Source organism: Mercenaria mercenaria, chromosome 15, assembly GCF_021730395.1.
Source record: "Mercenaria mercenaria strain notata chromosome 15, MADL_Memer_1, whole genome shotgun sequence".
Taxonomy (NCBI): domain Eukaryota; kingdom Metazoa; phylum Mollusca; class Bivalvia; order Venerida; family Veneridae; genus Mercenaria; species Mercenaria mercenaria.
In genome coordinates, this window is record NC_069375.1 from 17,577,144 (window position 1) to 17,601,474 (window position 24,331).

At 34.4% G+C, this 24,331-nt stretch overlaps 1 protein-coding gene across 1 annotated transcript in view; it reads left to right on the plus strand.

Moving 5' to 3' along the window:
• The window catches only part of LOC128548937 (A disintegrin and metalloproteinase with thrombospondin motifs 7-like), a 37,600-nt gene extending 18,222 nt beyond the window's left edge, over positions 1 to 19,378 (plus strand). Inside the window, exons 17-27 of the mRNA XM_053524666.1 lie at positions 1,358 to 1,481; positions 3,800 to 3,877; positions 4,960 to 5,111; positions 5,949 to 6,093; positions 6,614 to 6,740; positions 7,004 to 7,103; positions 7,464 to 7,559; positions 10,324 to 10,471; positions 11,416 to 11,544; positions 17,445 to 17,570; positions 19,126 to 19,378. Of these exons, the coding sequence (XP_053380641.1) occupies positions 1,358 to 1,481; positions 3,800 to 3,877; positions 4,960 to 5,111; positions 5,949 to 6,093; positions 6,614 to 6,740; positions 7,004 to 7,103; positions 7,464 to 7,559; positions 10,324 to 10,471; positions 11,416 to 11,544; positions 17,445 to 17,570; positions 19,126 to 19,226 (1,326 nt within the window). The 3' untranslated portion in view covers positions 19,227 to 19,378. The remainder of the gene's footprint in view (positions 1 to 1,357; positions 1,482 to 3,799; positions 3,878 to 4,959; positions 5,112 to 5,948; positions 6,094 to 6,613; positions 6,741 to 7,003; positions 7,104 to 7,463; positions 7,560 to 10,323; positions 10,472 to 11,415; positions 11,545 to 17,444; positions 17,571 to 19,125) is intronic.
• Positions 19,379 to 24,331: the final 4,953 nt, after the last annotated feature.

The following is a 24,331-nucleotide window of genomic DNA, read 5'->3' on the forward strand; positions in this document are numbered from 1 at the left end:
TAACGGATTTTTCTTCCACCTAACAGATTCGCAGTAAAACATAATACAGACTATACTGTTCTGCAGTTTTATAGATCTAACGTTTTGTTTGGCAATGTTTTATGATTTTTTCTGACACAATGGAAGTGTTCAACAGAATGATGCATGTTGTTGTAAAACACTGCTTCCAATTTTATAAAGATGAAAGAAATACTTCTTTAAATAAAATGAAATTTATTTGCTTGTTGATTTAATTTTTACTTTTCATTTTCAGCACCAATACAGGCACAGAGGACCTTAAGTCCTTGCGACGTTTGACCTGTCGTCAACACATATTTAAAATATTTGAAATCAGATGCCTGTACACTGTTTTGTATACTAAGTGTGAGTCCTTGGACCTTAAGTCCTTGCGACGTTTGACCTGTAGTCAACACATATTAAAATATTTGCAATGAGATGCATGTACACTGTTTTTTGCATTTTTTGTGTAACAGTAGAGACTATATCTTACCTGTTTATATCATTAGATATCATATATCTATTTATATCATTAATATCAAGAAATTAGAGAAAAGCCAATTATGTGTAAGGTTGTACATAAAAAAGTGTTCTAAACTGTTGATTTGTTTTTATTGATCATTACAGTAAACTAGAGTAACTAGAAAAGTACTGGTAATTTCCAGGAAGCTATGGTAGTTGGTAAGTACTGGTACTAAATTGCCAGGAAAAATGTTTAATCATTACGATGGTAGTGAACTGTATAAACTACCACTGGAACAAATGTCATGACTTGTGATGGAATTTGTTGTCAAAGATCAGTTTGACATCTGCAATTGTGAGCAAAAGAATGTATTTTCTCCAATACTATGGGTGTATAACTGATACAATTGCTATTGAAAGATGGTGTAAAAATAGCCCAAAATGCAGGAAATCACGCGCTCGATTTAAAAATTTTCCGGGGCAGCATACCCCCGCACCCCCCTACCACAGGCCCTCATTCTTCAGCACCCAGCCCTTTTTCAAGTCTAGATTCAACACTAAATGGGAACTTTGATTGTTTAATTTCTTAGGACACGTTTGAATATTCACTTGCAAGGCAGCCCGTCCCTTGTTATGATACGGGTAACCATCTTGGTTAATATGAAGTTGTCCCTCAAAATGTAAAATAATCTAACAGACGGTTTAATTGGACTATTTACATTGGAACTTTGTTTTAGTGCCATGGTCAAATATTTATGTTTTTGTTTTCTAACACTGAAGGTGTGACCGTTTTAGTTTCATAGACATGTAGGACTCCTTCCGCTTTTCCCGTTTTGTGTTTTTTTTTCAGTAGGAGTGTATTTGTTACAGAGTTAATCCGTTTATTTCTTTCAAACAGGACTTTGGATGTGACGGCTATTCAAGTTCGGGACTAAAGTATGACGAATGTGGAGTGTGCAATGGCAAAGGCACCACGTGCAAACAAATATTCGGAACTTACCATGAAGATTATGCTCCACACAGTAAGCTTTTTTTAATTAAGGTAGACAGTTCAAAATTATTTATCTTAACATTTTTGACTTTATAATGTTTTTCCATTTTCACTACGAATGCGAGAAAAATAAATATAATTTTGCATGCATATGTATATACATTTAAAGATAAGTTAAATTAGTTTTATACATGAAATTAACAGACAATTAAAGGCATTATAATATTTGATTGACTTATGATGCAATGCAGACACGGTAAAGGTGTTTTTTGTACCGTATATCCCTGCACCTTTAAAGTTTGTAATTATTTGTCGTTCGGGCGTATTGTACCATAGCTGTGCTCTGTTTTGGTCAGCCCGCTCAGCTCAACAGCGAGAGCGCAGATCTACGGATTGCGGGACTGAGCCTAAGGCGAGACGTATGTTATCTTTAACGTATAATAACATACATTGTGTCTGAAATAGTAAGTCCCCAACCCTGATTAATGTTGGCAGTTACTTGCGAAGAACAAGTAAGAGTTGGTAGAGAATCCAGGAACACTGGTAAGGTTAACTGAAATACTGGTAAAAAAGGCGCTTAACCCAAAACAAACAGTCTCTAATATGGTAGTATTACGTAAAGATGCATGTAATCATAAAAAATATACATTTTTAGCTCACCTGTCACAAAGTGACAAGGTGAGCTTTTGTGATCGCGCGGCGCCCGTCGTCCGTCGTCCGTGCGTGCGTCCGTCCGTAAACTTTTGTTTGTGACCTCTCTAGAGGTCACATTTTTCATGGGATCTTTATGAAAGTTGGTCAGAATGTTCATCTTGATGATATCTAGGTCAAGTTCGAAACTGGGTCACGTGCCATCAAAAACTAGGTCAGTAGGTCTAAAAATAGAAAAACCTTGTGACCTCTCTAAAGGCCATATATTTCACAAGATTTTCATTAAAATTGGTCAGAATGTTCAACTTGATGATATCTAGGTCAAGTTTGAAACTGGGTCACGTGCCATCAAAAACTAGGTCAGTAGGTCTAAAAATAGAAAAACCTTGTGACCTCTCTAGAGGCCATATATTTCACAAGATCTTCATGAAAATTGGTCAGAATGTTCACCTTGATGATATCTAGGTCAAGTTCGAAACTGGGTCACGTGCCATCAAAAACTAGGTCAGTAGGTCTAAAAATAGAAAAACCTTGTGACCTCTCTAGATGCCATATATTTAACAAGATCTTCATGAAAATTGGTCAGAACGTTCACCTTGATGATATCTAGGTCATGTTTGAAACTTGGTCACGTGCCATTGAAAACTAGGTCAGTAGGTCAAATAATAGAAAAACCTTGTGACCTCTCTAGAGGCCATATTTTTCATGGGATCTGTATGAAAGTTGGTCTGAATGTTCATCTTGATGATATCTAGGTCAAGTTTGAAACTGGGTCAAGTGCGGTCAAAAACTAGGTCAGTAGGTCTAAAAATAGAAAAACCATGTGACCTCTCTAGAGGCCATATATTTCATGAGGTCTTCATGAAAATTGGTCAGAACGTTCACCTTGATGATATCTAGGTCAGGTTCGAAAGTGGGTCACGTGCCCTCAAAATCTAGGTCAGTAGGTCAAATAATAGAAAAACCTTGTGACCTCTCTAGAGGCCATATTTTTCATGGGATCTGTATGAAAGTTGGTCTGAATGTTCATCTTGATGATATCTAGGTCAAGTCCCAAAGTGGGTCACATGCCCTCAAAAACTAGGTCAGTAGGTCAAATAATAGAAAAACCTTGTGACCTCTCGAAAGGCCATATTTTTCATGGGATCTGTATGAAAATTGGTCTGAATGTTCATCTTGATGATATCTAGGTCAAGTTCGAAACAGGGTCACGTGCGGTCAAAAACTAGGTCAGTAGGTCTAAAAATGGAAAAACCTTGTGACCTCTCTAGAGGCCATACTTGTGTATGGATCTCCATAAAATTTGGTCAGAATGTTCATCTTGATGATATCTAGGTCAGTTTTGAAACTGAGTCACGTGCCGTAAAAAACCAGGTCAACAGGTCAAATAATAGAAAAACCTTGTGACCTCTCTGGAGACCATATTTTTCAATGGATCTTCATGAAAATTGGTCAGAATTTTTATCTTGATAATATCTAGGTCAAGTTCAAAACTGGGTCACATGAGCTCAAAAACTAGGTCATTATGTCAAATAATAGAAAAAACGACGTCATACTCAAAACTGGGTCATGTGGGAAGAGGTGAGCGATTCAGGACCATCATGGTCCTCTTGTATATTGTTTGTTTCAAAGAGTCGTAGTAATTCGTTTTGACATCCACATTGACGTGGTAGTAATATTTTATGTATGTGTTTGTAGAGTATATAAACGTCACGACTATCCCAGCAGGCAGTTCTGGTATCCGTTTACAGCAATATAATAAATACTGCTTTCTCAGTAAGTATATATTAACATATTATGACAAGGAGAACGTGTAATATTTTGTTGGATTTGAGCGAAACCTTACAGTACAGTAGATACGTATATGAATGTTATTATCTGTTTCAATAATTTTGAAATGGATAATTTCCCTTTAATTATGCAAAAATAGTTTTCTTGGCCGGAGTATTTCTACTAGAAGATGAGCATATTATCTTCATATCTGGCCTGATAATTTCTCTCTTTGCTATTGCCCATTTTATTTAGTAAAAATAAGCGCCATCGCTGTCGGATGTTTTTCACAGCAAATTTTGGCTGGAACTCGGCGAAACTGTCAAAAGGAGATCATTTGCGTATTATATTTATGTTCCAGTCCGATGATTTTTAACTGAGTTATTGCTCTTTGATTGTTCAAAATTATGCTGTTGTGCTTTAAATATGCAATCATCATACCTCGCTTGGCAGCAATCGTTTTTTCTTACATGGCTGCACTGCACGAAATGATGAAGGAGTAGAATTTCTGACTATAAATATTGATATCTAAAGTTCGAATACTAGAGTGCGTATATTTTAATTTCGTAAAACCATGCCTTACTTGAACTTAAATTGCTCTTATTCTTCCTTTCAATGTACTTTTTATTATATGATTCTGCTTGACCAGTTGCAAGTAGGTGTAAGAAGACATTGCACGTTTTGAAGACTTATTCAAACCATTTATAATTTGCTTGGGTGCTTCCAATTTTTTATTTCAGTAATTTTTATTCAGATTTGTTAAATTGTTTACCAAGAATTTGTGAATTCGGCCCTAAAAGTCAGTTTGTACGGAGAAGGAAATTCTGATACCATATATTTAATCAGGTTATATTTCAGGACATGGCAGTTTTTAAATCCAGGCCTCATTCATCGATAACAGTCTAAATATATCCCAGTATGAAATATTAGGTGCGGGGGAACTTGAGTAACGTCATCACGAGTCGAGTACACTTTAAGAAGCACGTATATACCGTAGCAACATACAAAATGTGAACTCTGGAAAGGATTTTGTATAATAAAACTTGTTTATCCTTGTTTAGGTCAACGTTTACTATTCTCATGTATAGGTATGGTTGTTGATGGCAAGAGAATATTGAACGCAGGAATGGAAAAATCAAGGTCGGCACTCTTCAACTTATATGGCGTACAGTTTCGATACATTGATAATCCAGAGACGATTGAAATTGTAGGAAAAATAACCAAAGATGTTGAAATACAGGTATGTGTTTATAAAGTAGGTATTGCTTTGAAGATACATGTTTTGCAGTCGAGTACGTTGTTCTACGTGTGCACGTCTTTGTAAAATTGTTATTGGTTTGTAGGTTTATGTTTTGTTTGGAATGGCATTGTAATACAGTGACAACAGGTTCAGTTTGACCGCGCTTGTTAACGGATTGCAATCGAAGTGTTTGTTATTATCGCTCCCAGTAAATGTCACAGTGTACAGTTTGATTCGAAATATTACAGAGAAAAAATAATATCGGTCATGTGTCGGATCGGATAGAAATATCCGTCCCGAGGGCACCTGCGCATGTGGCCGAAGAAGGGATATTTCTATCCAATTCGTAACCATGAGTGGTATCTTTTCTTGAATATAGTATACACAAAAACTTTTAATGCCGACAGATAATTTTACTTGCTCTAGATCTATAATAATAGAATAATTAAAGCTTTCTTTCTAGGACTCTTTCTTTTAGAAGAGTATGAATACAAAGCGCATGAAATTAACGTCCGTAAACAGAAGTGACGTCATGACATTTCAGTGACGTACATTAAAAGTTAGTTTCATCATTTGTAGTGTAACGTTCTTACCATAAAATAACGTATTTTGAATCTAGAAAATACTATAATGAACGGAGAGAAACTATCAAGGTACCTGATTTTTTTTCATATAAACAATATATCAGTGCATGGATCGCTAGTTGTCATTAACAACACGAGAGTCATCTGGCGTCGGGGATGCCAGACGGATTTTTCCGACATGGGTTAAATCATAGTAAACGCCATACCAGCGTGTAAGGAAATGCTGTATAAAAAGAAGGTTATATATTTATAGGTATTTCGATTTTATGATTACCACTCGTATGTAAATGTAACCCCTGATGTCACCTATACATACCACATTCCGAGTCCTCAAGCACATCAATTATATGCCTGGGCTGAGATACCAAATACAAGTTGTTCACTTTCTTGTGGAACAGGTGCGTAAAATCTACATCTACTGTTTATTTGTAGCAACAGATTATATATATATATATATATATATATATATTATATTAATTCAGAAAAAAATGTTATTAGAAATATGATTTAATCGCTGAACTTTTCACCATATTAATAAAATATGAATTTAATACAAAAAAATGTACTACTGATTGATGATTTCCAATGTGAAGAAACTAACAAACTGCCCAGCAGAAACCTAATATTTTACTTGGACAATATTCCACGGAGCTTTAAAAATTGCCCAAAAAGACCCTGTGTGACTATTACATCCATTCTAGAAATATCTAACAAACTTCTAACAAATACAAAACTGTAAATGAGAAACTCCTGTGTTTCGAATTTTTATTCCAAGACAGCAACTGTCTAACACACTTGTGCGGAATTTGGACTAAATGATTTCTTTATTTTAGTTTTATTATTAATATTTATTTGAAATTATTATACAGAAAAAATGTGCCGACAGTGTTAAAATAGTAACTGCACATTTCTATTTAGGTATAACTACTAAAGATATAAAATGTATGAGTGTGAGCGGAGATTTTGTTGATGACTATCATTGTGACTTCAAAACAAGACCAAAGAAAACATATTCGCGGTGTAATACACAGCCTTGTCCACCAAGGTTAGATGTCAATATTTTATTCTAAAAATTCATCTATATTAAGCTGATTTTATGATATGATAGTATAAGTATTTTAAAAGGACTATTGAAAAATGTCTGTTTAACTCAACGAACTAGCTTAATACAAAATTATGTATGAAAAGTGACTTGGCACATCGAATAATATAACAATGAAACTTGGTTATTTGATGTTGTGTTGACACACTTTAATGCGTATCTAATATGCCAGAAATACTTTTGATTCATTACTTGTCTTGCTTCAGTTGGAAGACATTAGAATGGGGCCAGTGTTCCGTTCCGTGCGGAAATGGGACAAAAACGCGATCAGTTTCATGTGTCAGCATGACTAATGGCGTTGATAAGGTGAGTTGTACATGTGGGTAAATCTGAGTACATCCTGTAAAGAATGTTCACTGCAGAGCTGACAAAAATTATAAAATTAATTTTTATGTACATGTTTGGCCGCTAAATGGTTTTATACTAGACTGCCTTGTGTGAACAGTGAATTATAACTCCAGTCAATAAACGAAGACAAAATTTCAGTGGTTGCATGGCGTGATATTTCAGGAAAGCTTTTCTTATTATTTTTAACGTGTAATAAAATTGCAGAAACACACTGATAACAATTTAACGATATGAAATTAAATGCCGTGTCAGCTGTGTCTTGACTTTAGACTTTGATCTGAAACATGTATACATTTTTGTTCGGCATTTATTCCAAAGGTTGTTTCTTCTGCTAAATGCAATGATTCACTAAAGCCCCATCTTACCTCACGATGCATCAATATATGTGGATGGAGGAAGGGAAATTGGTCAAAGGTAAGTATTTTTATATCATATTAATTTGAATGCCAGAGAAAATTACTTTTATAGAGCTCCTTTAGACATCTGTGACTGTGTTAAAACGTTTTTCCGGCGATATACCTTGTATGACTGCTGATAGAGTTGGAAAGTTATTTGCATTTACATATTGTAAAAATACAAGATGTAAGAATTTTTATTTTAATGTCAGAACTTTTAAAACAGAGCACCATAATCGCTAGAGAACTAACAGAAAAAAGCATAAAAATCAACAAGATCTGTATTTGAAGAGCTGCAAATTAAAACACCTTGAACATTATGAAACAAACGCAAACACACACAAATATGTACGGTATGATGTTTTATAAATTCACAACGTGTTATCATATATATGCCAATAATTAATGAACTGATCAGTGAGAAGAAAAACGTAAATAAATAGATAGATAGATGTTTATATAGGTTAAAACAAACATATACATACACAAGTTACAAATGACATTTAACACACATTAAAACAATTTACACAAATTTAAGCTAAATCCAGTAGTTGGATAACTAAAAAGTTTCACACAAATAAAACAAATATTAACTAGTTAACTAAGATCACAATGTAATTTGTATCACAGCTAGGCTTATTAATACTATGTGTACCTTTATTTTATAGAAACAAAAGTTAATTAGACTTGGAAGCAACATGTATATATTATAGCAGTGTGTAGTAACCTAGGATGGTCCATAAAAGCTAGAAAGCTTATTTCCAATGGGGTCCTCGTAAGATTATAAGTTGGTTACAAGTAAGACAAAATTGCAATATAGAATTAATAATTACTTTATTTTCTAATACAAATTTCGTTAAGCAGAACATGCATGAGTGGTTTCGTGATATATACGTCTGTCAAGACGCGTATCACATTTCAACAATTCTTCATTAATTTGCACTATAAAGAAAAACCAACACGAAAACAAAATTAAAATAGAGAGAATGTACATAAACACGTGCCTTAGATTAAGTAAAACACTTAAACGCATATACATGCATCGACTTTGTGAGAAGAAAAAAACAACAACAAAACGACAAAAGCAAAGCATAATAAATATCAAGAAAAATTGGTATATGCACATTAAGATAAACACAATTCAAATTTCATGTCATTTTAATAGAATATGTTGGAACATGCAGTTGTGATATTTCAAAGTATATATATATGTCATGAAATAACCAATAAAAACTGGATTTTTGTATATGCAAATTGTAATCCAAGAACTGTGTTATAACATATAGTAAAAATATCTAGTACAGTAATGTTTATACAGATAGATATCATATTATTATGTTATATTTCAGCGGAGAAAATTAGGTGCCTTCAGGTAAGGGACTTTGTATTGCATGGTAATACTTCATTCACTTGTTTTTTTAGTTCTGGAGCTATGACCCTTGTTGGGTTTTGAAATATCACAACTGCATTCTCCAACAATTTCTATCCAAAATATCAGCATGAATTTCATGTTGGGTTATTTTTCCTTGAGTTATGGCTTTGCGATACTTTGAAATATTTCAACTACAACAGATCATTGTGTACTCAACTCCTACTGAAGTTTTCATCCAATTTAAATGAAACCCAGTTCAAATCATTAAAAAAATATGCCTATTTCGGCTGACGTTTTGTGGCCGAATTCTTTTCTTTGCAGAATGTAGTTCTGCACGTACGAATCGACTTTTTTCTACAATGTAGAATTTGATCAAACACTGATATATCAAAACTTCAGAATATACTTAGAATATGTTTTATTGATAGACTGGAGTGAAAATTTTGGACCTTACTCAATATTTCATAATGGGAGTCTATGGGAAAATCACAAATTTCATAATATTATTTTCTCGAATAGAAAATTTTCTACAATGTTGATATTAATGAAACTCACAGTCATAAATAAGCATGCGGTCTACAATGTGTTGAAATAAAATGTATAGATTCGTGTGTTAATTTTTGGGATATCTGACCATGATTAAAGTGAACAGCACCTTTCAAGTTAATTTTTAGACATTATTTTAAATTATTTTACGTGCCAGATGCTTCATTATCATATTTTAACTTTAGAAAGATAGAACGTTACAGTTTCACTGTATCAAACATTTTCAGGGGACATTTATCATGCTTCGTTGACACTATTCTTAATTTCTTTAAGGTATTAGTCACTAATAGTAATATTAACAAAATGGCCTTTGCTTCGTTTATTCTGAAAGGCAACCGTGTTTTGCACTATTTTGCAATTATTAAACAACTTTTACTGTGCCGTTTTTTATAAATTTTGTACAACTTATGGTATTTCCTCAAGCTAAAATAGAGACAAATTTCAAGGTGATAGGCACTATTCAAAATGTTTGCAGAGAACTCATTTTACCATTGATTTTTAATAAAAGAAACATCATTCTTCCACAATATATAATTTAAGAGTGAAAGCAAAATAGAGAACTTTCACGGCGTGTAACTCAATATTTTTAAAGATGTGTTACTGTACCCCTTCTGTTTAAGTAGTAAATTTACTTTGAACACCAAAAAATCGCTTATAAGATTCATCTTCATCCAGTTTTGTACAATAAATCAATAATAAGTCTTGAAAGAAGTAAAAACTTGGTCCCAGTAGGGCTTGAATCTATGCTGTCTTAAGAATTGCAGTAAAAGTAGGTTTATGGTAGGAATTGAATACTCTTCAAAAAGGAGGATCTCTATTAGTAATCTAATACCTTAAAAGCATATTATAAATTATAATTTTGCAGTGCTCACGATCATGCGGAGAGGGCTATCGGACACGTAGTGTATCTTGTTTAAGGTATAGCGGTACTGATACAGAAATTGACAGTAAATTTTGTGATCAGCATACTCGACCTGACGATACAGATAGATGTCGCAATGGCCCTTGTTATGGTAATAGATAAATAAAGTTTTACTTTAACACCACTTAAGCCTTACTTTTTGTTTTAGCAACTTAAATTAATAAAACCTCAAACAACATTTAAGAGTTGTACTTTCGTTATAATTATTATGTTTCAGTAAGAGAAAACTCGAAAAGAAGGCCACCCGTGTTTTGACATTTAATAGTTCGATAACCAAGCGACGTTACTAACGTCTACAGTACAGTATTACTCCTGAAGATCCCGTAAACGGATGGAACCGTTTGAGTTATATACAACTTCATTGGATTAGAAATATTAAATATGTAAAAAATTAATGGCATCTTGATTAATCTTTTCCCGCTATATAAATATAAATGTACATATATTGGGTCTATTTATTGTTGAAAAAAGACCCAATAGATAGCATATAAAGACCCAGGATATAAAAAATGACCCGGTAATAGGGGAATGAGTCTTATTGGAGACCCAATCAATTGTTAAATATACTGGTACATATCCGAAATTTATTGTAATTCAACCTCTCATGAGCGGCCTTCTCTTCAGCAAAAGCCTTTCTATAGCAACATCATTTCCCTTTTGTAAAAGTTTCCCTAAGCTGGAATATACTATCAAAACCTCTCCAGAACAACAACATCTACATAACAGTCAATATTTGTATCTCTCAGATGGCGTTCCTATTCAGAGGTTGCACTGTAAATACAATAAAAAAAGAAGAAAGTGAAGGCGATCCACCTAGATTACATGTGCGGTTGATTCAGATTCTGTCCAATAAAAAATGTAGGACTCGACCGGTTTCACTGCTTGTGCAGATCTTCAGGAGTGTATGCATATGTACACATATGACGTTGCGTACCAACTTTACATTTTTTATAAGTCTATGCACTATTATTGTTACAACTTGGATTGATATATGTGAAAAACAGATATAGTTCTTGTACAAAGTAATATGTTTAGTGCTCGACGGAAACTGTGTGGATAAAAGTCCTGTCTGTGAGAAGTACTACGACTATGAGAAGACTGCCTGTGACGGAAACTACAGTACCTGGATGATGACCAACTGTTTACAAACATGTGGATTTTGCGGTGAGTATGACACGAGAGTCTTGTAAAAAGTTGTTTTTTTTTCGTGTCCAGCATCATAAAGGTTAATCTGATTTCATCTGCCCATTCTTACTTTTACAAGGCTTATAATATTTTTTTTTCCATTTACATCAATAAATAGGCTGTATGGAATAAAAAAAGATATTTAGAAAATCTAAAATAAAAACACCTCTTATATGAATTATTTTGTTATACTGCAGGTTATTTTACCTTTTCTTTCAGTCTTAATCAGCACAACTCCAGCAAAAGTGTGTTCATAGATTTCCAAGTGTTTTTAAAATCTGTGGTATTTTTTTTTTGAGTGTTGCCGTTTCTTTCTCAATATTGAAATTGAATAATATGTAATTTTTGGCTCCTATTACTGTAGGTGACGAATTAAGAAGTTTGCACTGATAAATGTACATTTTGAAAAAGACTAGTACTAGGTTTTTGGCTGCTGACGATTCATCATTTTTGCTGTATCCAAACATCGTTATATTTTCATTCAAGGAAGAAATGGATAAGTTGTTGGTTTCAAGAGCTGATTTATAACATTTATGGTTGTACCACATTTCCAGAATAGGTGTCGATCGTTTAGTTTTCCTGTTTGCAAAAAGAGCACAACGGACTGTACAACAGATCATTTGTTCCTATAATTCTACGTATAATTTGAATTTGAAACCATTGTGTTTTTCGTGATTTTAAAAGGTAATTCGTAAATACATTTCCATTCGTTTAAGTCAGAGTCCTAATTTAACTTTTCTATCCATTTTTCTTGACTCGTTGCCTTTGATGTGTTTGCATTAAAAATGTCATACATTATTTTTGACCCCTTGTTATGTTTTATTATAAATCTAATGTATGGTGGTAACTTTGGTCCATAACTAGCACTTATGTTATTTACAGTAAAACCATATTTTTTAAAAAAAAATTGTGTTTAATTGTATTTTGCATTCCCTGAAAAGCTATTTTTCGTTGAATTCTTCTACTGATAAAAAAGAACCATCACTTTTCAAATGTAATGTACACCAGCATTAAAACATGATTTTAGAAAAACACTTTTTGTACCTAATAAATAATTGTTATAAAATAATGAAGGTTTTCCAATGGAGTGTTTGCATCAATAGGAATTTATCTGATAAGTGTAGAAAAGGCTGTAAAAGTGTCTTTCCAAAACATATTATTTGTTTCTTTTACTAGCTTATCAATATAATGTTATCCACAATGAAATAATTTCTGCATTTCAATTTTCTCTTCAATAATGCTTATCCAACTTGCGTCTCCTGTTATTCGTCTTAACCTTGTTGTTTTAATGCCATTATAAAAGCAATAATATTAATCATTTTTAAACCTCCCTCGGGATAATCTTTAACCATGACATTATTTTTAATTTTGACATTTCCCTGCCAGATGAATTCAAAAAACATTTTATTTATTTTGTTTATTACAGCTTCAGGTGGCGTAGGTAATGCAATTAAAAGGTGATTAAACAATGAAATTAATTATGTTTTTATCACTGCTATTTTACCAGTAGGTGTGAGAATTCTCCTTTTCTGTTGATTTATTAAATTTTGAAGTCTTTCCAGTTTTTCCTGATAATAAAGTTTATTAAGATCTACATGAAATTTTATGCCTTACATTTTAAAGCTATGCTGATTCCTGGAAAACTTCCACCGTGTTTTAATACTGTAACTACTATATTTCCCTTTTCCTATCCATACAAACTTAGTTTTATCAATGTTTGCATTTAACCCTGATAACTTTGTAAAATCAAATAAAACATGCAGAGTCAGATTTAAAGAGTCCTTTGGCCCGTCTAAAATCATTGTTGTGTCGTCTGCAAATTGAGACAATGTGTTCCACCTTATTGATTTTTATACCTTCCATATATTTACTATTTCTTATTTTTAAGGACAAAACCTCAGCACATAAAATAAATATATAACATGAAAGTGGGTCACCTTGTCTACAGCCCCTGCCTATCTAAACAAAATTAGATAGAAAGCCACACTGGTTAACAACTGATTGTGCATCTTTGGAAAGAATTTTAAACCAGCTTTTAATAGATGGTCCAAAATTAAAGGAAGACTGTGTCTTTGAACAAAGGCCCGTGAGAGTGAATCGAATGCTTTTTCAAAATCAATTAAAAGAAGTAGTCCCGGGATAACGTGTTTTCGGTATACTGCATTATATCATATATTAGTCTTGTATTTTTTCCGATATATCTGCCTTTTATGAATCCTGTTTGGTCTTTGCTTATCAATTTGTTTAGAGTGGGTTTAATTCTATTTGCTATGCATACTGCAGCTATTTTATAAACTGTTTTAAGAAGAGTTATGGGTCTCCAATTCCTTTAAAACTGTTGAGGCTTGTATTCATTTGGGATACATGTAATAAAACCTTGTGTTTGTGTAACTGAAAACTGCTTTGGCAAATATGCATGGTTTAAGGCTGTAACAACAAAGGCTCCTAGTTTATTCCAAAATACTTTATAAAAATTGCTTTGTAAAAAGTTCTGTCACTTATGAGCTTCCGTAGTTTTATTCCAGGTATTTTGTTAAACGCATCATCGCACTTGAATGGTGTGTCCAATTGCTAACGATATCTAATCATTTCGTGCAAATTGTTTTTGAAATGACTTAGTTGACATAGAAATACATGCAGTCATATACGCTGACCAATTTTCTTGTCAAATTGTAAAATGGACGAAACGACTGAAGCTTGTAGCTATATTAAACGCCGTAGTAGGCCTGATATAGATTCAAAGCATATATTTGAAAAATTGTGTAGTATATATGGACCTAATGCCATTCCAATGTGCACTGGGGGAATACTTTAAAGGTTTGTAATAAAACGTAGCACTAAAGAAAACAGAACTTTTTTCAGGACTCTCATACACCTGCAATAGTGAATAGAATACAAACGTCTGTTTTATTTAGAGAAAACTTATTATTTCCAATATTTTCCCCATATTTTCTGAATGCTCAGCTTCAGTTTTACCAAATGCATTTTTTCAAATGCGAAAATTATTATGACTCTCCAGCCCCTCATGAACGAAAATGTATTGACAATCATGTGCATACGAGGGTCCTGCAAAAAGTATTTTTATTACAAACTTTTATAGTATCCCCACTTTACCGGAACACATTTTTGTATTCTATATACACAACCACGAAAAGCAGATGCATAATCTTTTTCTTTCTGTTTTAGCCGCTGATAAATGGCACTGCAAAGAAAACTCCTGGATTTATATTTCTTTCCAGAATTCATTTTCTTAAGCCTTGGAAATAAAAAAATCCTTGGAAATAAAAAAATCCTTGGAAACAAAAAATGTCACAGGGACTCAGGTCAGGTGAAAAAGGCGGATGGTTTACAAGTTCCAACTTTTTATCAGCCAAAAAGGACTTAACAACCTCGCCCTTGTTAGGAGGCTATGTCGTGTTTAAGATGGCTTCCTGACCATCATTTGCTTGGGCGTTTTCATCTTGCGAAACGTTTTCACTTTCTTCTGTACAAAGTTCTTGTAGAATCGTCCGGGGACTGTATGACCAGACGGACAAGGCACTTAAACGACAGACCCACTAGAATTGAAGAAAACTGCGTACAAATTCTTTTTCGAAGTTTATGGTTCTCTTGGCAATACAGGGGCGGATTTGCGGAGATTCACTCTTATTGCTTATTATCAGCCTTTCACTGTATCTCGTTACCTGTTAGCAAATTAGAAATAACCCGATTATCACAGCCTTTGTATGTTTTGTATGTTTTCAAAAGTTCCCTATGTAACGGCCAGGTTTTCCACAGGTGAAAAACTGGCTAGTCAGAAATTGACTGACCGGCCAGCCATCTGATAGGTAAATATTGGCTTGGTTGGTGTGTGTGTGTGTGTGGTGGGGATGGGGTGGCGGGGGGGGGGGGGTGCGAGAACTGACCATGCATTCAATTTCGTCCCCCACCTAACAAATGATGTTAGTAATAGATAAGGGTAGATTTCTCGGAAGTACAGAGCACCAAAAACACAGCCACAGAGCCACGCATTTACATAGTAAGCCTACAACTAAAAGCTGTTATGGAAAAATATTTCAGACAGGTTGCTTCAAACATCCAACAGGTACATATTAATTTATGCTAAATATTGATTTGGGGTTGGGGAAAGAAATGGTAAAAGGCGAAATGGGGTCGGGGGTAGGGGAATACGAAGGGGGAACAAGTACGAATGTACAAGGGAATGCCACGTTCTTCAATCGCACTACAACGTAAACACACAAATACGATCAACTGAATAACATAGAAAAACGAACAAGCAACACATAAGAAAACAATAGAGCACCGTTATAGACTCACAAGCATACAAACGCACCCATACAAGTAGGAAAAAACAATCGAGTACCGTCTTGGGATTCGGCTGCCAAAAGAAAGGGGAGCCACGAAAACTTACTAAAAGTAAAGGGGGAGAGATGCAAAAAGTAGCGTAATTGCAAGGGAAATGGGAGGGCAATACAGGAGGGTGGGTTGGGGGGGGGCGTGGGGGTTGGGGGGCGTGGGTGTTGGGTGGGGGGGGCAACAAACAAGAAAACATATGCAACAGACAATACAAGACAGACAAAACAACTAGTTGAAAATAGGAAAATAGGGACACCGCCTTGGAACTGTCAGAAACCTAAATAAAGGAAACTGTATATGCTAGCGGGGAAAGAACTGACTGGTCAATTTCTTCTCTCCACCGATAGGTCAAGTATAGGCTGGGGTGGGGATGGGGAAGAACTGACAAGTCAGTTTCTTCCCACTCCTAATAGAGCAAGTAATGACTGGAGGGGAAAAGACTGACCAGCCAATTTCTTCACCACCTGACATGTCAAGTTTGTTTATGGTAGGGGGAAAGAACTGACTGGTCAGTTTCTTCCCCTACCTGATACGTCAAGAATAAGCAAAGGGGAAAGAAATGACCAGTCATTTTTTACTCCCACTTAACAGGTCAGACAAAATGCTACATGCTAGGGCGGCAAGAACAGACCGGTCAATTTCTTCCCCGCACCTGACAGATATAAAATAGTAAAACCCCAGTCACACGTAGTAATCCATATCGAACCGTACCTGAGCCGTACCTTAAAGTAGAAATCCGTATCAATCCGTACCAATTCGGATCGATACGGATTACTAAGTGTCTATCCGTGGCTAGACGTAGGTAACTGCGCCCTATATGTGACTTGGGTATAATGGCAATCAAACAGAAGTTTTAAATTTTGATTTGACAAAAAAATAAACATTGATTAAAGTTACAAAAAAAAAGAAATATATAGATTTATTCAAAGAAAAATAGTAAGTTTCTTCCCTATCAGAAAACCAATACCAAGGCGTGGGGGGATGACTGACAGGGTGAAGAAACTGACTAGTCAGACTTTAAATTTCCCCTGAGGAAAAAATGACTTGTCAGTTTTTTCCCCGGGGGAAAAACTGGGCTGTTACACCTGGTCCAAACACATTTTCAGAATTGTTCGCAGACTGCCTTTTGATACGCCAGTACAGCTCCGACAATCGCTCATCGTGTTCTACCATAGCTTTAACAGCAGCAATGTTTGTCTAGTAACAGAGGTTTTAGGCCTACCAGATACTTTCCCAGCTTTAAAAGCTTTAACCGACCCAAAATGTGCATTGAAATTGCCTAAGGTCCATATATACCACATAATTTATCAAACATCTGCTTTGAATTTATATCAAGCCTAATGCGGCACTTAATATAGCTATAAATTTCAGTCTTTGTCCATTTTACGCTATGACAAGTAAGTTGTTCATTGTATATGAGATAAAACTACGGAAAGCCATCAGTGAAGGAGTTTTTGCAGGACGCTCGTAGGAATGACTCTGCTTTCTTAACATTTTTCATTATGCTAGCATGTTATTTTCAGGCAACGGGTCGTGCGAGGATGAGGAAACATGTAAGAGAGTTGATCCAGGAGTAGATGCATGTCATAACCCGCAATATAAAATATGGATGCAGACACATTGTCCTCATTCTTGCAACATTTGCCGCGGTAATCACTTTAATACTTTCTTAAACGTGCAAATTGGAATCTCTAAAGACCGTTATATTGTAAATATAGAATAGTTACTTAAGAATGGGATGCGTAAGTTGATTTTATAGTGATATAATTCTGTACGTTTTGGTCATATCGCTTGAAAACTGTAAGAGGACTTTCAGCAGTAATTTGCATTCGTAAAACTTCAAGGGGCCATTACTCATATATTTTGCATGGTACAGATCCTAAAAGTATGCACAGTTTGACATTATAATCACTTATGAGTTTTGATCCGTTACTTTGAAAATAACACTCGGGTTATTCTACGATAAATTACACTTAGAAACCTGGATCGGATGACGTTATTGCACGCGCGTGGGTTATTACAGAACAACCCGAGATAGATTTTGCTCTACATGTATTGATGTTATTTGCTAGTCGTATTAGAGTATAGGATAATATGGATACACTCTAAGTAAATAAGCAAAATGTGACCACACACCTTTTCACATACTGCTTAAGCGTATCTTACTTCGATATATATAGGTATACCTGTATTCAAACTACGAAACTATACCATATCTGAAATGATCTTTCGAATTTAAAACAACCATCAATGAATAATCTAGAAAGTAGATCCCTCGGAAGCAGATGTCAATTTTTTTTATATCAAACACCAATCGGAAAATACATATTTCAAAAAGCAATGATATATTTTCATTTACAGGATAGGTTTAAAGCAAACGAAAAAGGAAACAAATTGATATACCAAGAGCGCAATCCATTTCTGCAAGCAGATCGGTTTTTGACACTATACGATTTTACCATTTGAATTTTTGTTAATGCGATAACCAAGCTGGCCTTTAACATTCAATGGTGTAGGTAATTTACAAGATAAAATTATCTTGTTACGAGGAAACATGGGTAAACATGGAAACAATTTCATCGCGAACTTGATATTTTTGAAAATGTATATTTAATTTATTTAGTAAATATTTTGAAACTCCAAAAAAGTTGCATGTAAACCACAGGTCTGTAGTTTTAGGTCAAACAGGGATCAGTTATATCATGTAGTCTATTTTGTATCCGCTTTGTAACCCTGGCATCCATCAAAGAGATGTTTCGAAATAAGTGAGCAAAACTGTTCGCTATAACATGGCAGTATGTTTTATGTTAAACTAGGTCTCTGGTTTCCAGGTAGTTCAGACCTTGGGGACTAAAATAAGAAGGGAACATTAAGTGTCCGGGCTTCGAAATAACACGACCTTGACTTTCGAGGTGCAGGCGAATATCAGGTCCAAAATATACTGGTCACCGTTTCTAGTAACACACTTACTGTACTTCAAGAAGTGTAAATACTCCTATTGCCGGGTGGGCTATTTCAGGTACTACTGCTACCTAACAATACTTAATATATTTATATCAGATAATTGTAAATCAGTGTATGAGTTAAAAAAGTAAACATAAATCAAAGAAGAAACCCACAAAAGATTGTTGACTCGTCAGCTTGTGTAATTTGAATTGAGACATGTTTGAAGGTGCACATAGATAATATTCATTTCCCTTTCAGACTGTGTTGACTGCTCAAAATACGATGTAAAGTATTGTAAAGACAACGCATATGAGAGATTTATGAGGAAAAACTGTCGTAAATCATGCAATTTCTGTTAGTACTGACGAAGTGCAGTTCGCTGGGGAACGTGTATAAACAAATTGTGACGGACATAAACTTCGAAAAAACAACTGTATATTGCATCATTCATTACTTTGGGGGTACAGGTGCGTTGAGTTTTGCTGTAGAAACCTGTAAAAGACATGCTTGTTTGTTAGCACATGTGTTGATAAAATATACTGAAATAAAATATATATCTATTTCATGATATTTCTGTTGATTGAATACAATTTTAAAATTTTGTTTCTACGTAGAAAGATGACAGTCACCAAAACATTTAAATTGACACGAGTGCCATTGTCCTCGGAAGCAATACAATTTTCACATCTTGAAAAAAAAAACAACAACATGAAAACATGTTATCAAAACTGCTACTTAATACTGCTGAGGATAGTGTTACGTTGCAGTCAGTCACATACAAGAATATATCACGTGACCTATATATTTGTAGCACAACGACATTTACATTTTAAGCTTATAATTAAAAGCTAACGTGCATATTAGTAAAAATATCAATAATGCAGTCTTCTACGAATAACAATGAAACTGGAATGCACTGAAAGGTGTTAAATATCCGTATTTTCCAGCTTCTTTCAATATAAAATACCTATGGAGGGTCATGTACTTCAAACTTTGATAAAGATTGTATATGAAGGGACAGAGCAGTTGAATTTACCCTGGTAAAAATGTAGTTTACCTCCTTAATTTTGGTCAAACATTGTAGACTTTTTAAAGGTCTTGAAACAGATATAATATATATATATCATTAGTTTGCATCTCACATATACGTGTACACATATATGTAAAGACAAATAAACACAAGAACTAGCATATATATATATCTATCGTAAAATATTGACATGCAAATTAAATTTCATCTGTTTTCAATTCAAATTCATAAATCAGATGGAAAACGTTTCTTTCAAAACATCATTTTCTACAGCTTCAATAGGATTTAGTTGACAATCTCTTCAATTTTCGATGGATTTCAGAACTTTCTTCTTTCATATCATATTCATCGTTCTTAAGGTATCAGCATCTTTTATCATTACATTTTCTACTTATGTATTTACTATGGTCATAATGATATTGTGTCTTCTTGGGGATTATTTTGTTCATTTTAAGGTTTAGCAGTATATCACAAAACAACATATTTTTTTAACGAATGAACAGCATCTTGACACACAACTTATCTGTCCAATACATGTTTTACTGTTCTGTCCCACAGAGTTGGATACTTAAAATATTCTTAATGAGTTGTCCCCCTTTAAATAAGAATGCCATTTGTAAAGAAATAAATGTAAACAATTGTCAAAAACGATGTTTTACCTAGTTATGTAAAGTTTAAACACTCGCACGATGTTGCAAATGCATCAAAGCGAAGACGTGTAACAGCTTTTAGAAAATGGTGAGTTTTTAAAGACGCTGAACTGTCCAGAAGTGTGGCCCCTTCATGCAGTCCCTTTCCGGAATTCAATACATATATCAGTAAATTGACAATGGTTTTGTAGAATAATATAAATGTTTTATAAGCTGTTAAATTTTAAAGTAAAACAATGCTTTCTTTCTACGATTTGATGATGTTCGAACTTTTTTCTCCGAAACATGGACCTATACCTTAAGGATTCTTTCTTTGTAGTAAATCTGCGCTTGTGTCCAGTTCACTCACACTGCTGAACTCACTGCTAGGTCTCTTTTATCGTTTTTTTCTATGCATACTATTCTGCCATTATTTAATATAATGAAGGATGTGTTTTATTTTGTATTTCCATTGAAGTTTATACTAAGGAGTAACGGTATCTGAGTCTGATTTTCACGGATTATTATTATGACAGATGATGTATCGGACAATTTTCACACAAAAGAAAAATATAAAAAGCGGAAACTACACAGGTCGCGCAACACCACAAAAATTAAAATGTTATGCTGGGTTTCATTGAGTTTGTTCCCGGACGGTAGTGGAAAGTCCACGCCCTCTAGCACCGGGATGAGCAGAACGCAACATTTAAACATGTTTAAACTGAAGTAGAAAAATAGCATTTCAATATATCGCTCTAAATTTTGACCTCGTCATCACTTTCATAAAATCTTTTAATATTACATCTTTTCATTAGTTCGTTAGATTCATTACACTGTTTTTACATATCCACTCGCCGACAGGGCTAGAAAATGCCGGCTGTATCTTCATGCGGATGGTTACGCTTCCCCCCACCCGTAAAAATTAAAATAAATAAAAATAAAATTAAGTAAAAATGCCGTAGTTGGTGGCCAAAAAGGAATTTCCAGGGTGTTCAGGTGTTCCATAGCCCTAGGAAGTCTTACTTAAAGGAAGCTTACATTTAATTTTGCATTTATGCGTTTTCATTTCCATATTTCACATCTCTTCTTTTGGCAAATAAATGTTACACAAAATAAAATGTAACTTTATTCTATTGTCGTATTTTACTGCATTCAGCAAACTTCACATCACGTTCAATAAACTTATTGTTACTTGATCGTAATATGTATTTCAATTTGTGTCTCCCAGAAGGCTGTGGCTTGGGGCCAATCTGTTAGGGTAAAATAGAAATTCCTTGAATCCTGTTATTGAATTTTGCAGTATAATAACTGGTGATAAAAACATAATTGCAAAATACATGGCCAAGTATATCACTAAAGTATCCCTTACATGTATGAACTGGATTTCCGCTCTGTTAACATGTTCCCTTGTTGGTCTCCGCGGCAATTTGTCAATCGAACATTTTTTCTTGATTCTATATGGAATGTACTAAATATCTTGACAGTGACCATTTTCCAATTATTGTCTCAAATACTTCTTATCTGCCTCTAGATCACCCTTCATATTTTAAATTTGATAAAGCTAACTACTGGAAGTAATTTCAAAAGAATATGACCATGTTGATAGGTTTTCTGTTGTTTTATCCAATATCGCAGACAAATCTATTCCGAAAACTTCAATAATTGTAAACATAAATATAATCCATGTTACAATGATGATTATAAGACCGCCGTCTAGAAATGTGCATGTTGGTCTGCACTGGTCGCAAAGTCAGACCAGCCAGCAGGCTAAAGTTAAATGAAGATTATGTTAAACATCGCTTACAAAGTTTCTTGACGATGCTGCAGGTGGTCCGTAACCAAATCCATTGTCAACTTTCAAAACACTTACCACAATTATAGCTCCTCCTTCAAAGTTACAGCATTTCATGGAAAACTGGAAATTTTCAAGATTTCTGGAAGGAAGCTATAGCTTTCCAATTCCAAAACACGCGAAAGATGAAGCGAACTCAACAACTATGGACCGATTGTCCTATCTAGCCCACCCGCTTAGCTCATTAGCGGGAACAACATCGTGACCCTGGATGATACAAAAATACCCGTTCATGACGAAGCAAAACATTTTGGTATTATATTTGTTAAAAAGCTTTCTTTAATTCTACATATAAAATATCTAAAAGTCAATTGCTTGGAGTCATTGAATTTCTTAAAGGTAATTTCAATAACAGAATAAGGAACCTAGCGCAAAGCTTTATGACGGCTGTATAGAGTTTTGATTAGAATAAGCTAGATTATGGTTCAGCAAAAACATTTTATTTACAATTGAAATATTCTTTTCAGGGTTCATGCACTATGTTTTCAAAATGGTTATGATCATACTTTGCTAGATTCCAAAATAGAAAAAAGTGGAAACTTCACAGGTCGCTCAACACGACAAAAACGAAAATGTTGCAGGCTCGGATTGATTGAGCCTGTTCATGGACGGTAGTGGAAATGCATGCTACCGTCCACGCCCTCTAGCCCCGGGTTGAGCAGAACTCAACATTTACACATGCTAAAAGTATAAAAAGCTATTTAGAGACATCTGCAGATGTATTCAAACTGCGGTGAACATGGAACCTTCAATGATACACATGTTGAGGCGTGTAATTCCATGAAGAGCGGCGTTTGGTCCCCAGATAATAATGGGTTTGCCCCAAACGAGAAAACAATGGGCATAACTAAACAATCTGCAATTTAGGAAGGGGATCTGAGGTTATGGAGTCTGCATATCACAGGAACTGTCAAAAGACAAAATTAAAAAGCAGGCACTATATCCAAGTCATGTTCGTGATAATGAAAACGAGGATCTTAATACTACAGCAAAGAAATCCCTTTCATTGTCACAATTGTCACAATCTAATTTGAAATTATCATATACTGATTTTAATATACCAAATATAAATTAATAAAATGTATCTAAATGGGATTCGTCATGGAACAATGCTTCATGATATAATTATTATTACCTACCGGCTTCTTTGTTCCGATGAGGTCTATAAACACTTTATAAACCACTTACCCATAACAATTTCCAGACCTGTCCTACCTCTACTGTTTACAAGAAAATGACGAAAACTCTCTAGTGCTTGTAGCGGGAATCGAACCCGAGCAGCTCGGATGATAGTCCAATGCTTTAACCACTAAGCCGAATTGTCGACACACAATGCAGTAGAATCATGAGAAATCCGTGCCTGTGATTTTAAAGGTGACCCCGTGACTGACTCCGTAAATTTAGTTATCACTTGTTCCAAAAGTTACGTTTTCAGCGAGAAATTTCCGACCAGTTTTACGTATCTTGAAAATTGATCTAAACATGACTTTACTGTAAAGTTTTAACATTCCAGCTCTTGATATTTGAATGAAAGTAAATACGGGCACTCTCGTCCGTCTAGGAGAATGCTTCATGAAACAGGACATTTCATTTTACACTGAACAATAATGACAATGATATATTTGCAAAAAAAAAAAAAAAAAAAAAAAAAAAACAAAGAAAAATACAAACGATACAAATTTCCTCCAGATTAATTATTAATCTGCTATTGTAAATTGTGACGATTTTTTTGAACATTCAACATGGAACATAAATTTAAAAAATAGACCAGTTTAATGATCGTGATTCATTCCAAACGTGTCGCTACGCTCGCTTGGTTCACAAATCCCTCACAGGTCTATAAACACAATGCAGACCTATTCCTCGAAAAATAACTATTACATACATACATACATACAAAGGTAGAGGCGATTGATTTCAGACACAATGTTTTTATTTTTTTTACAAATAGTC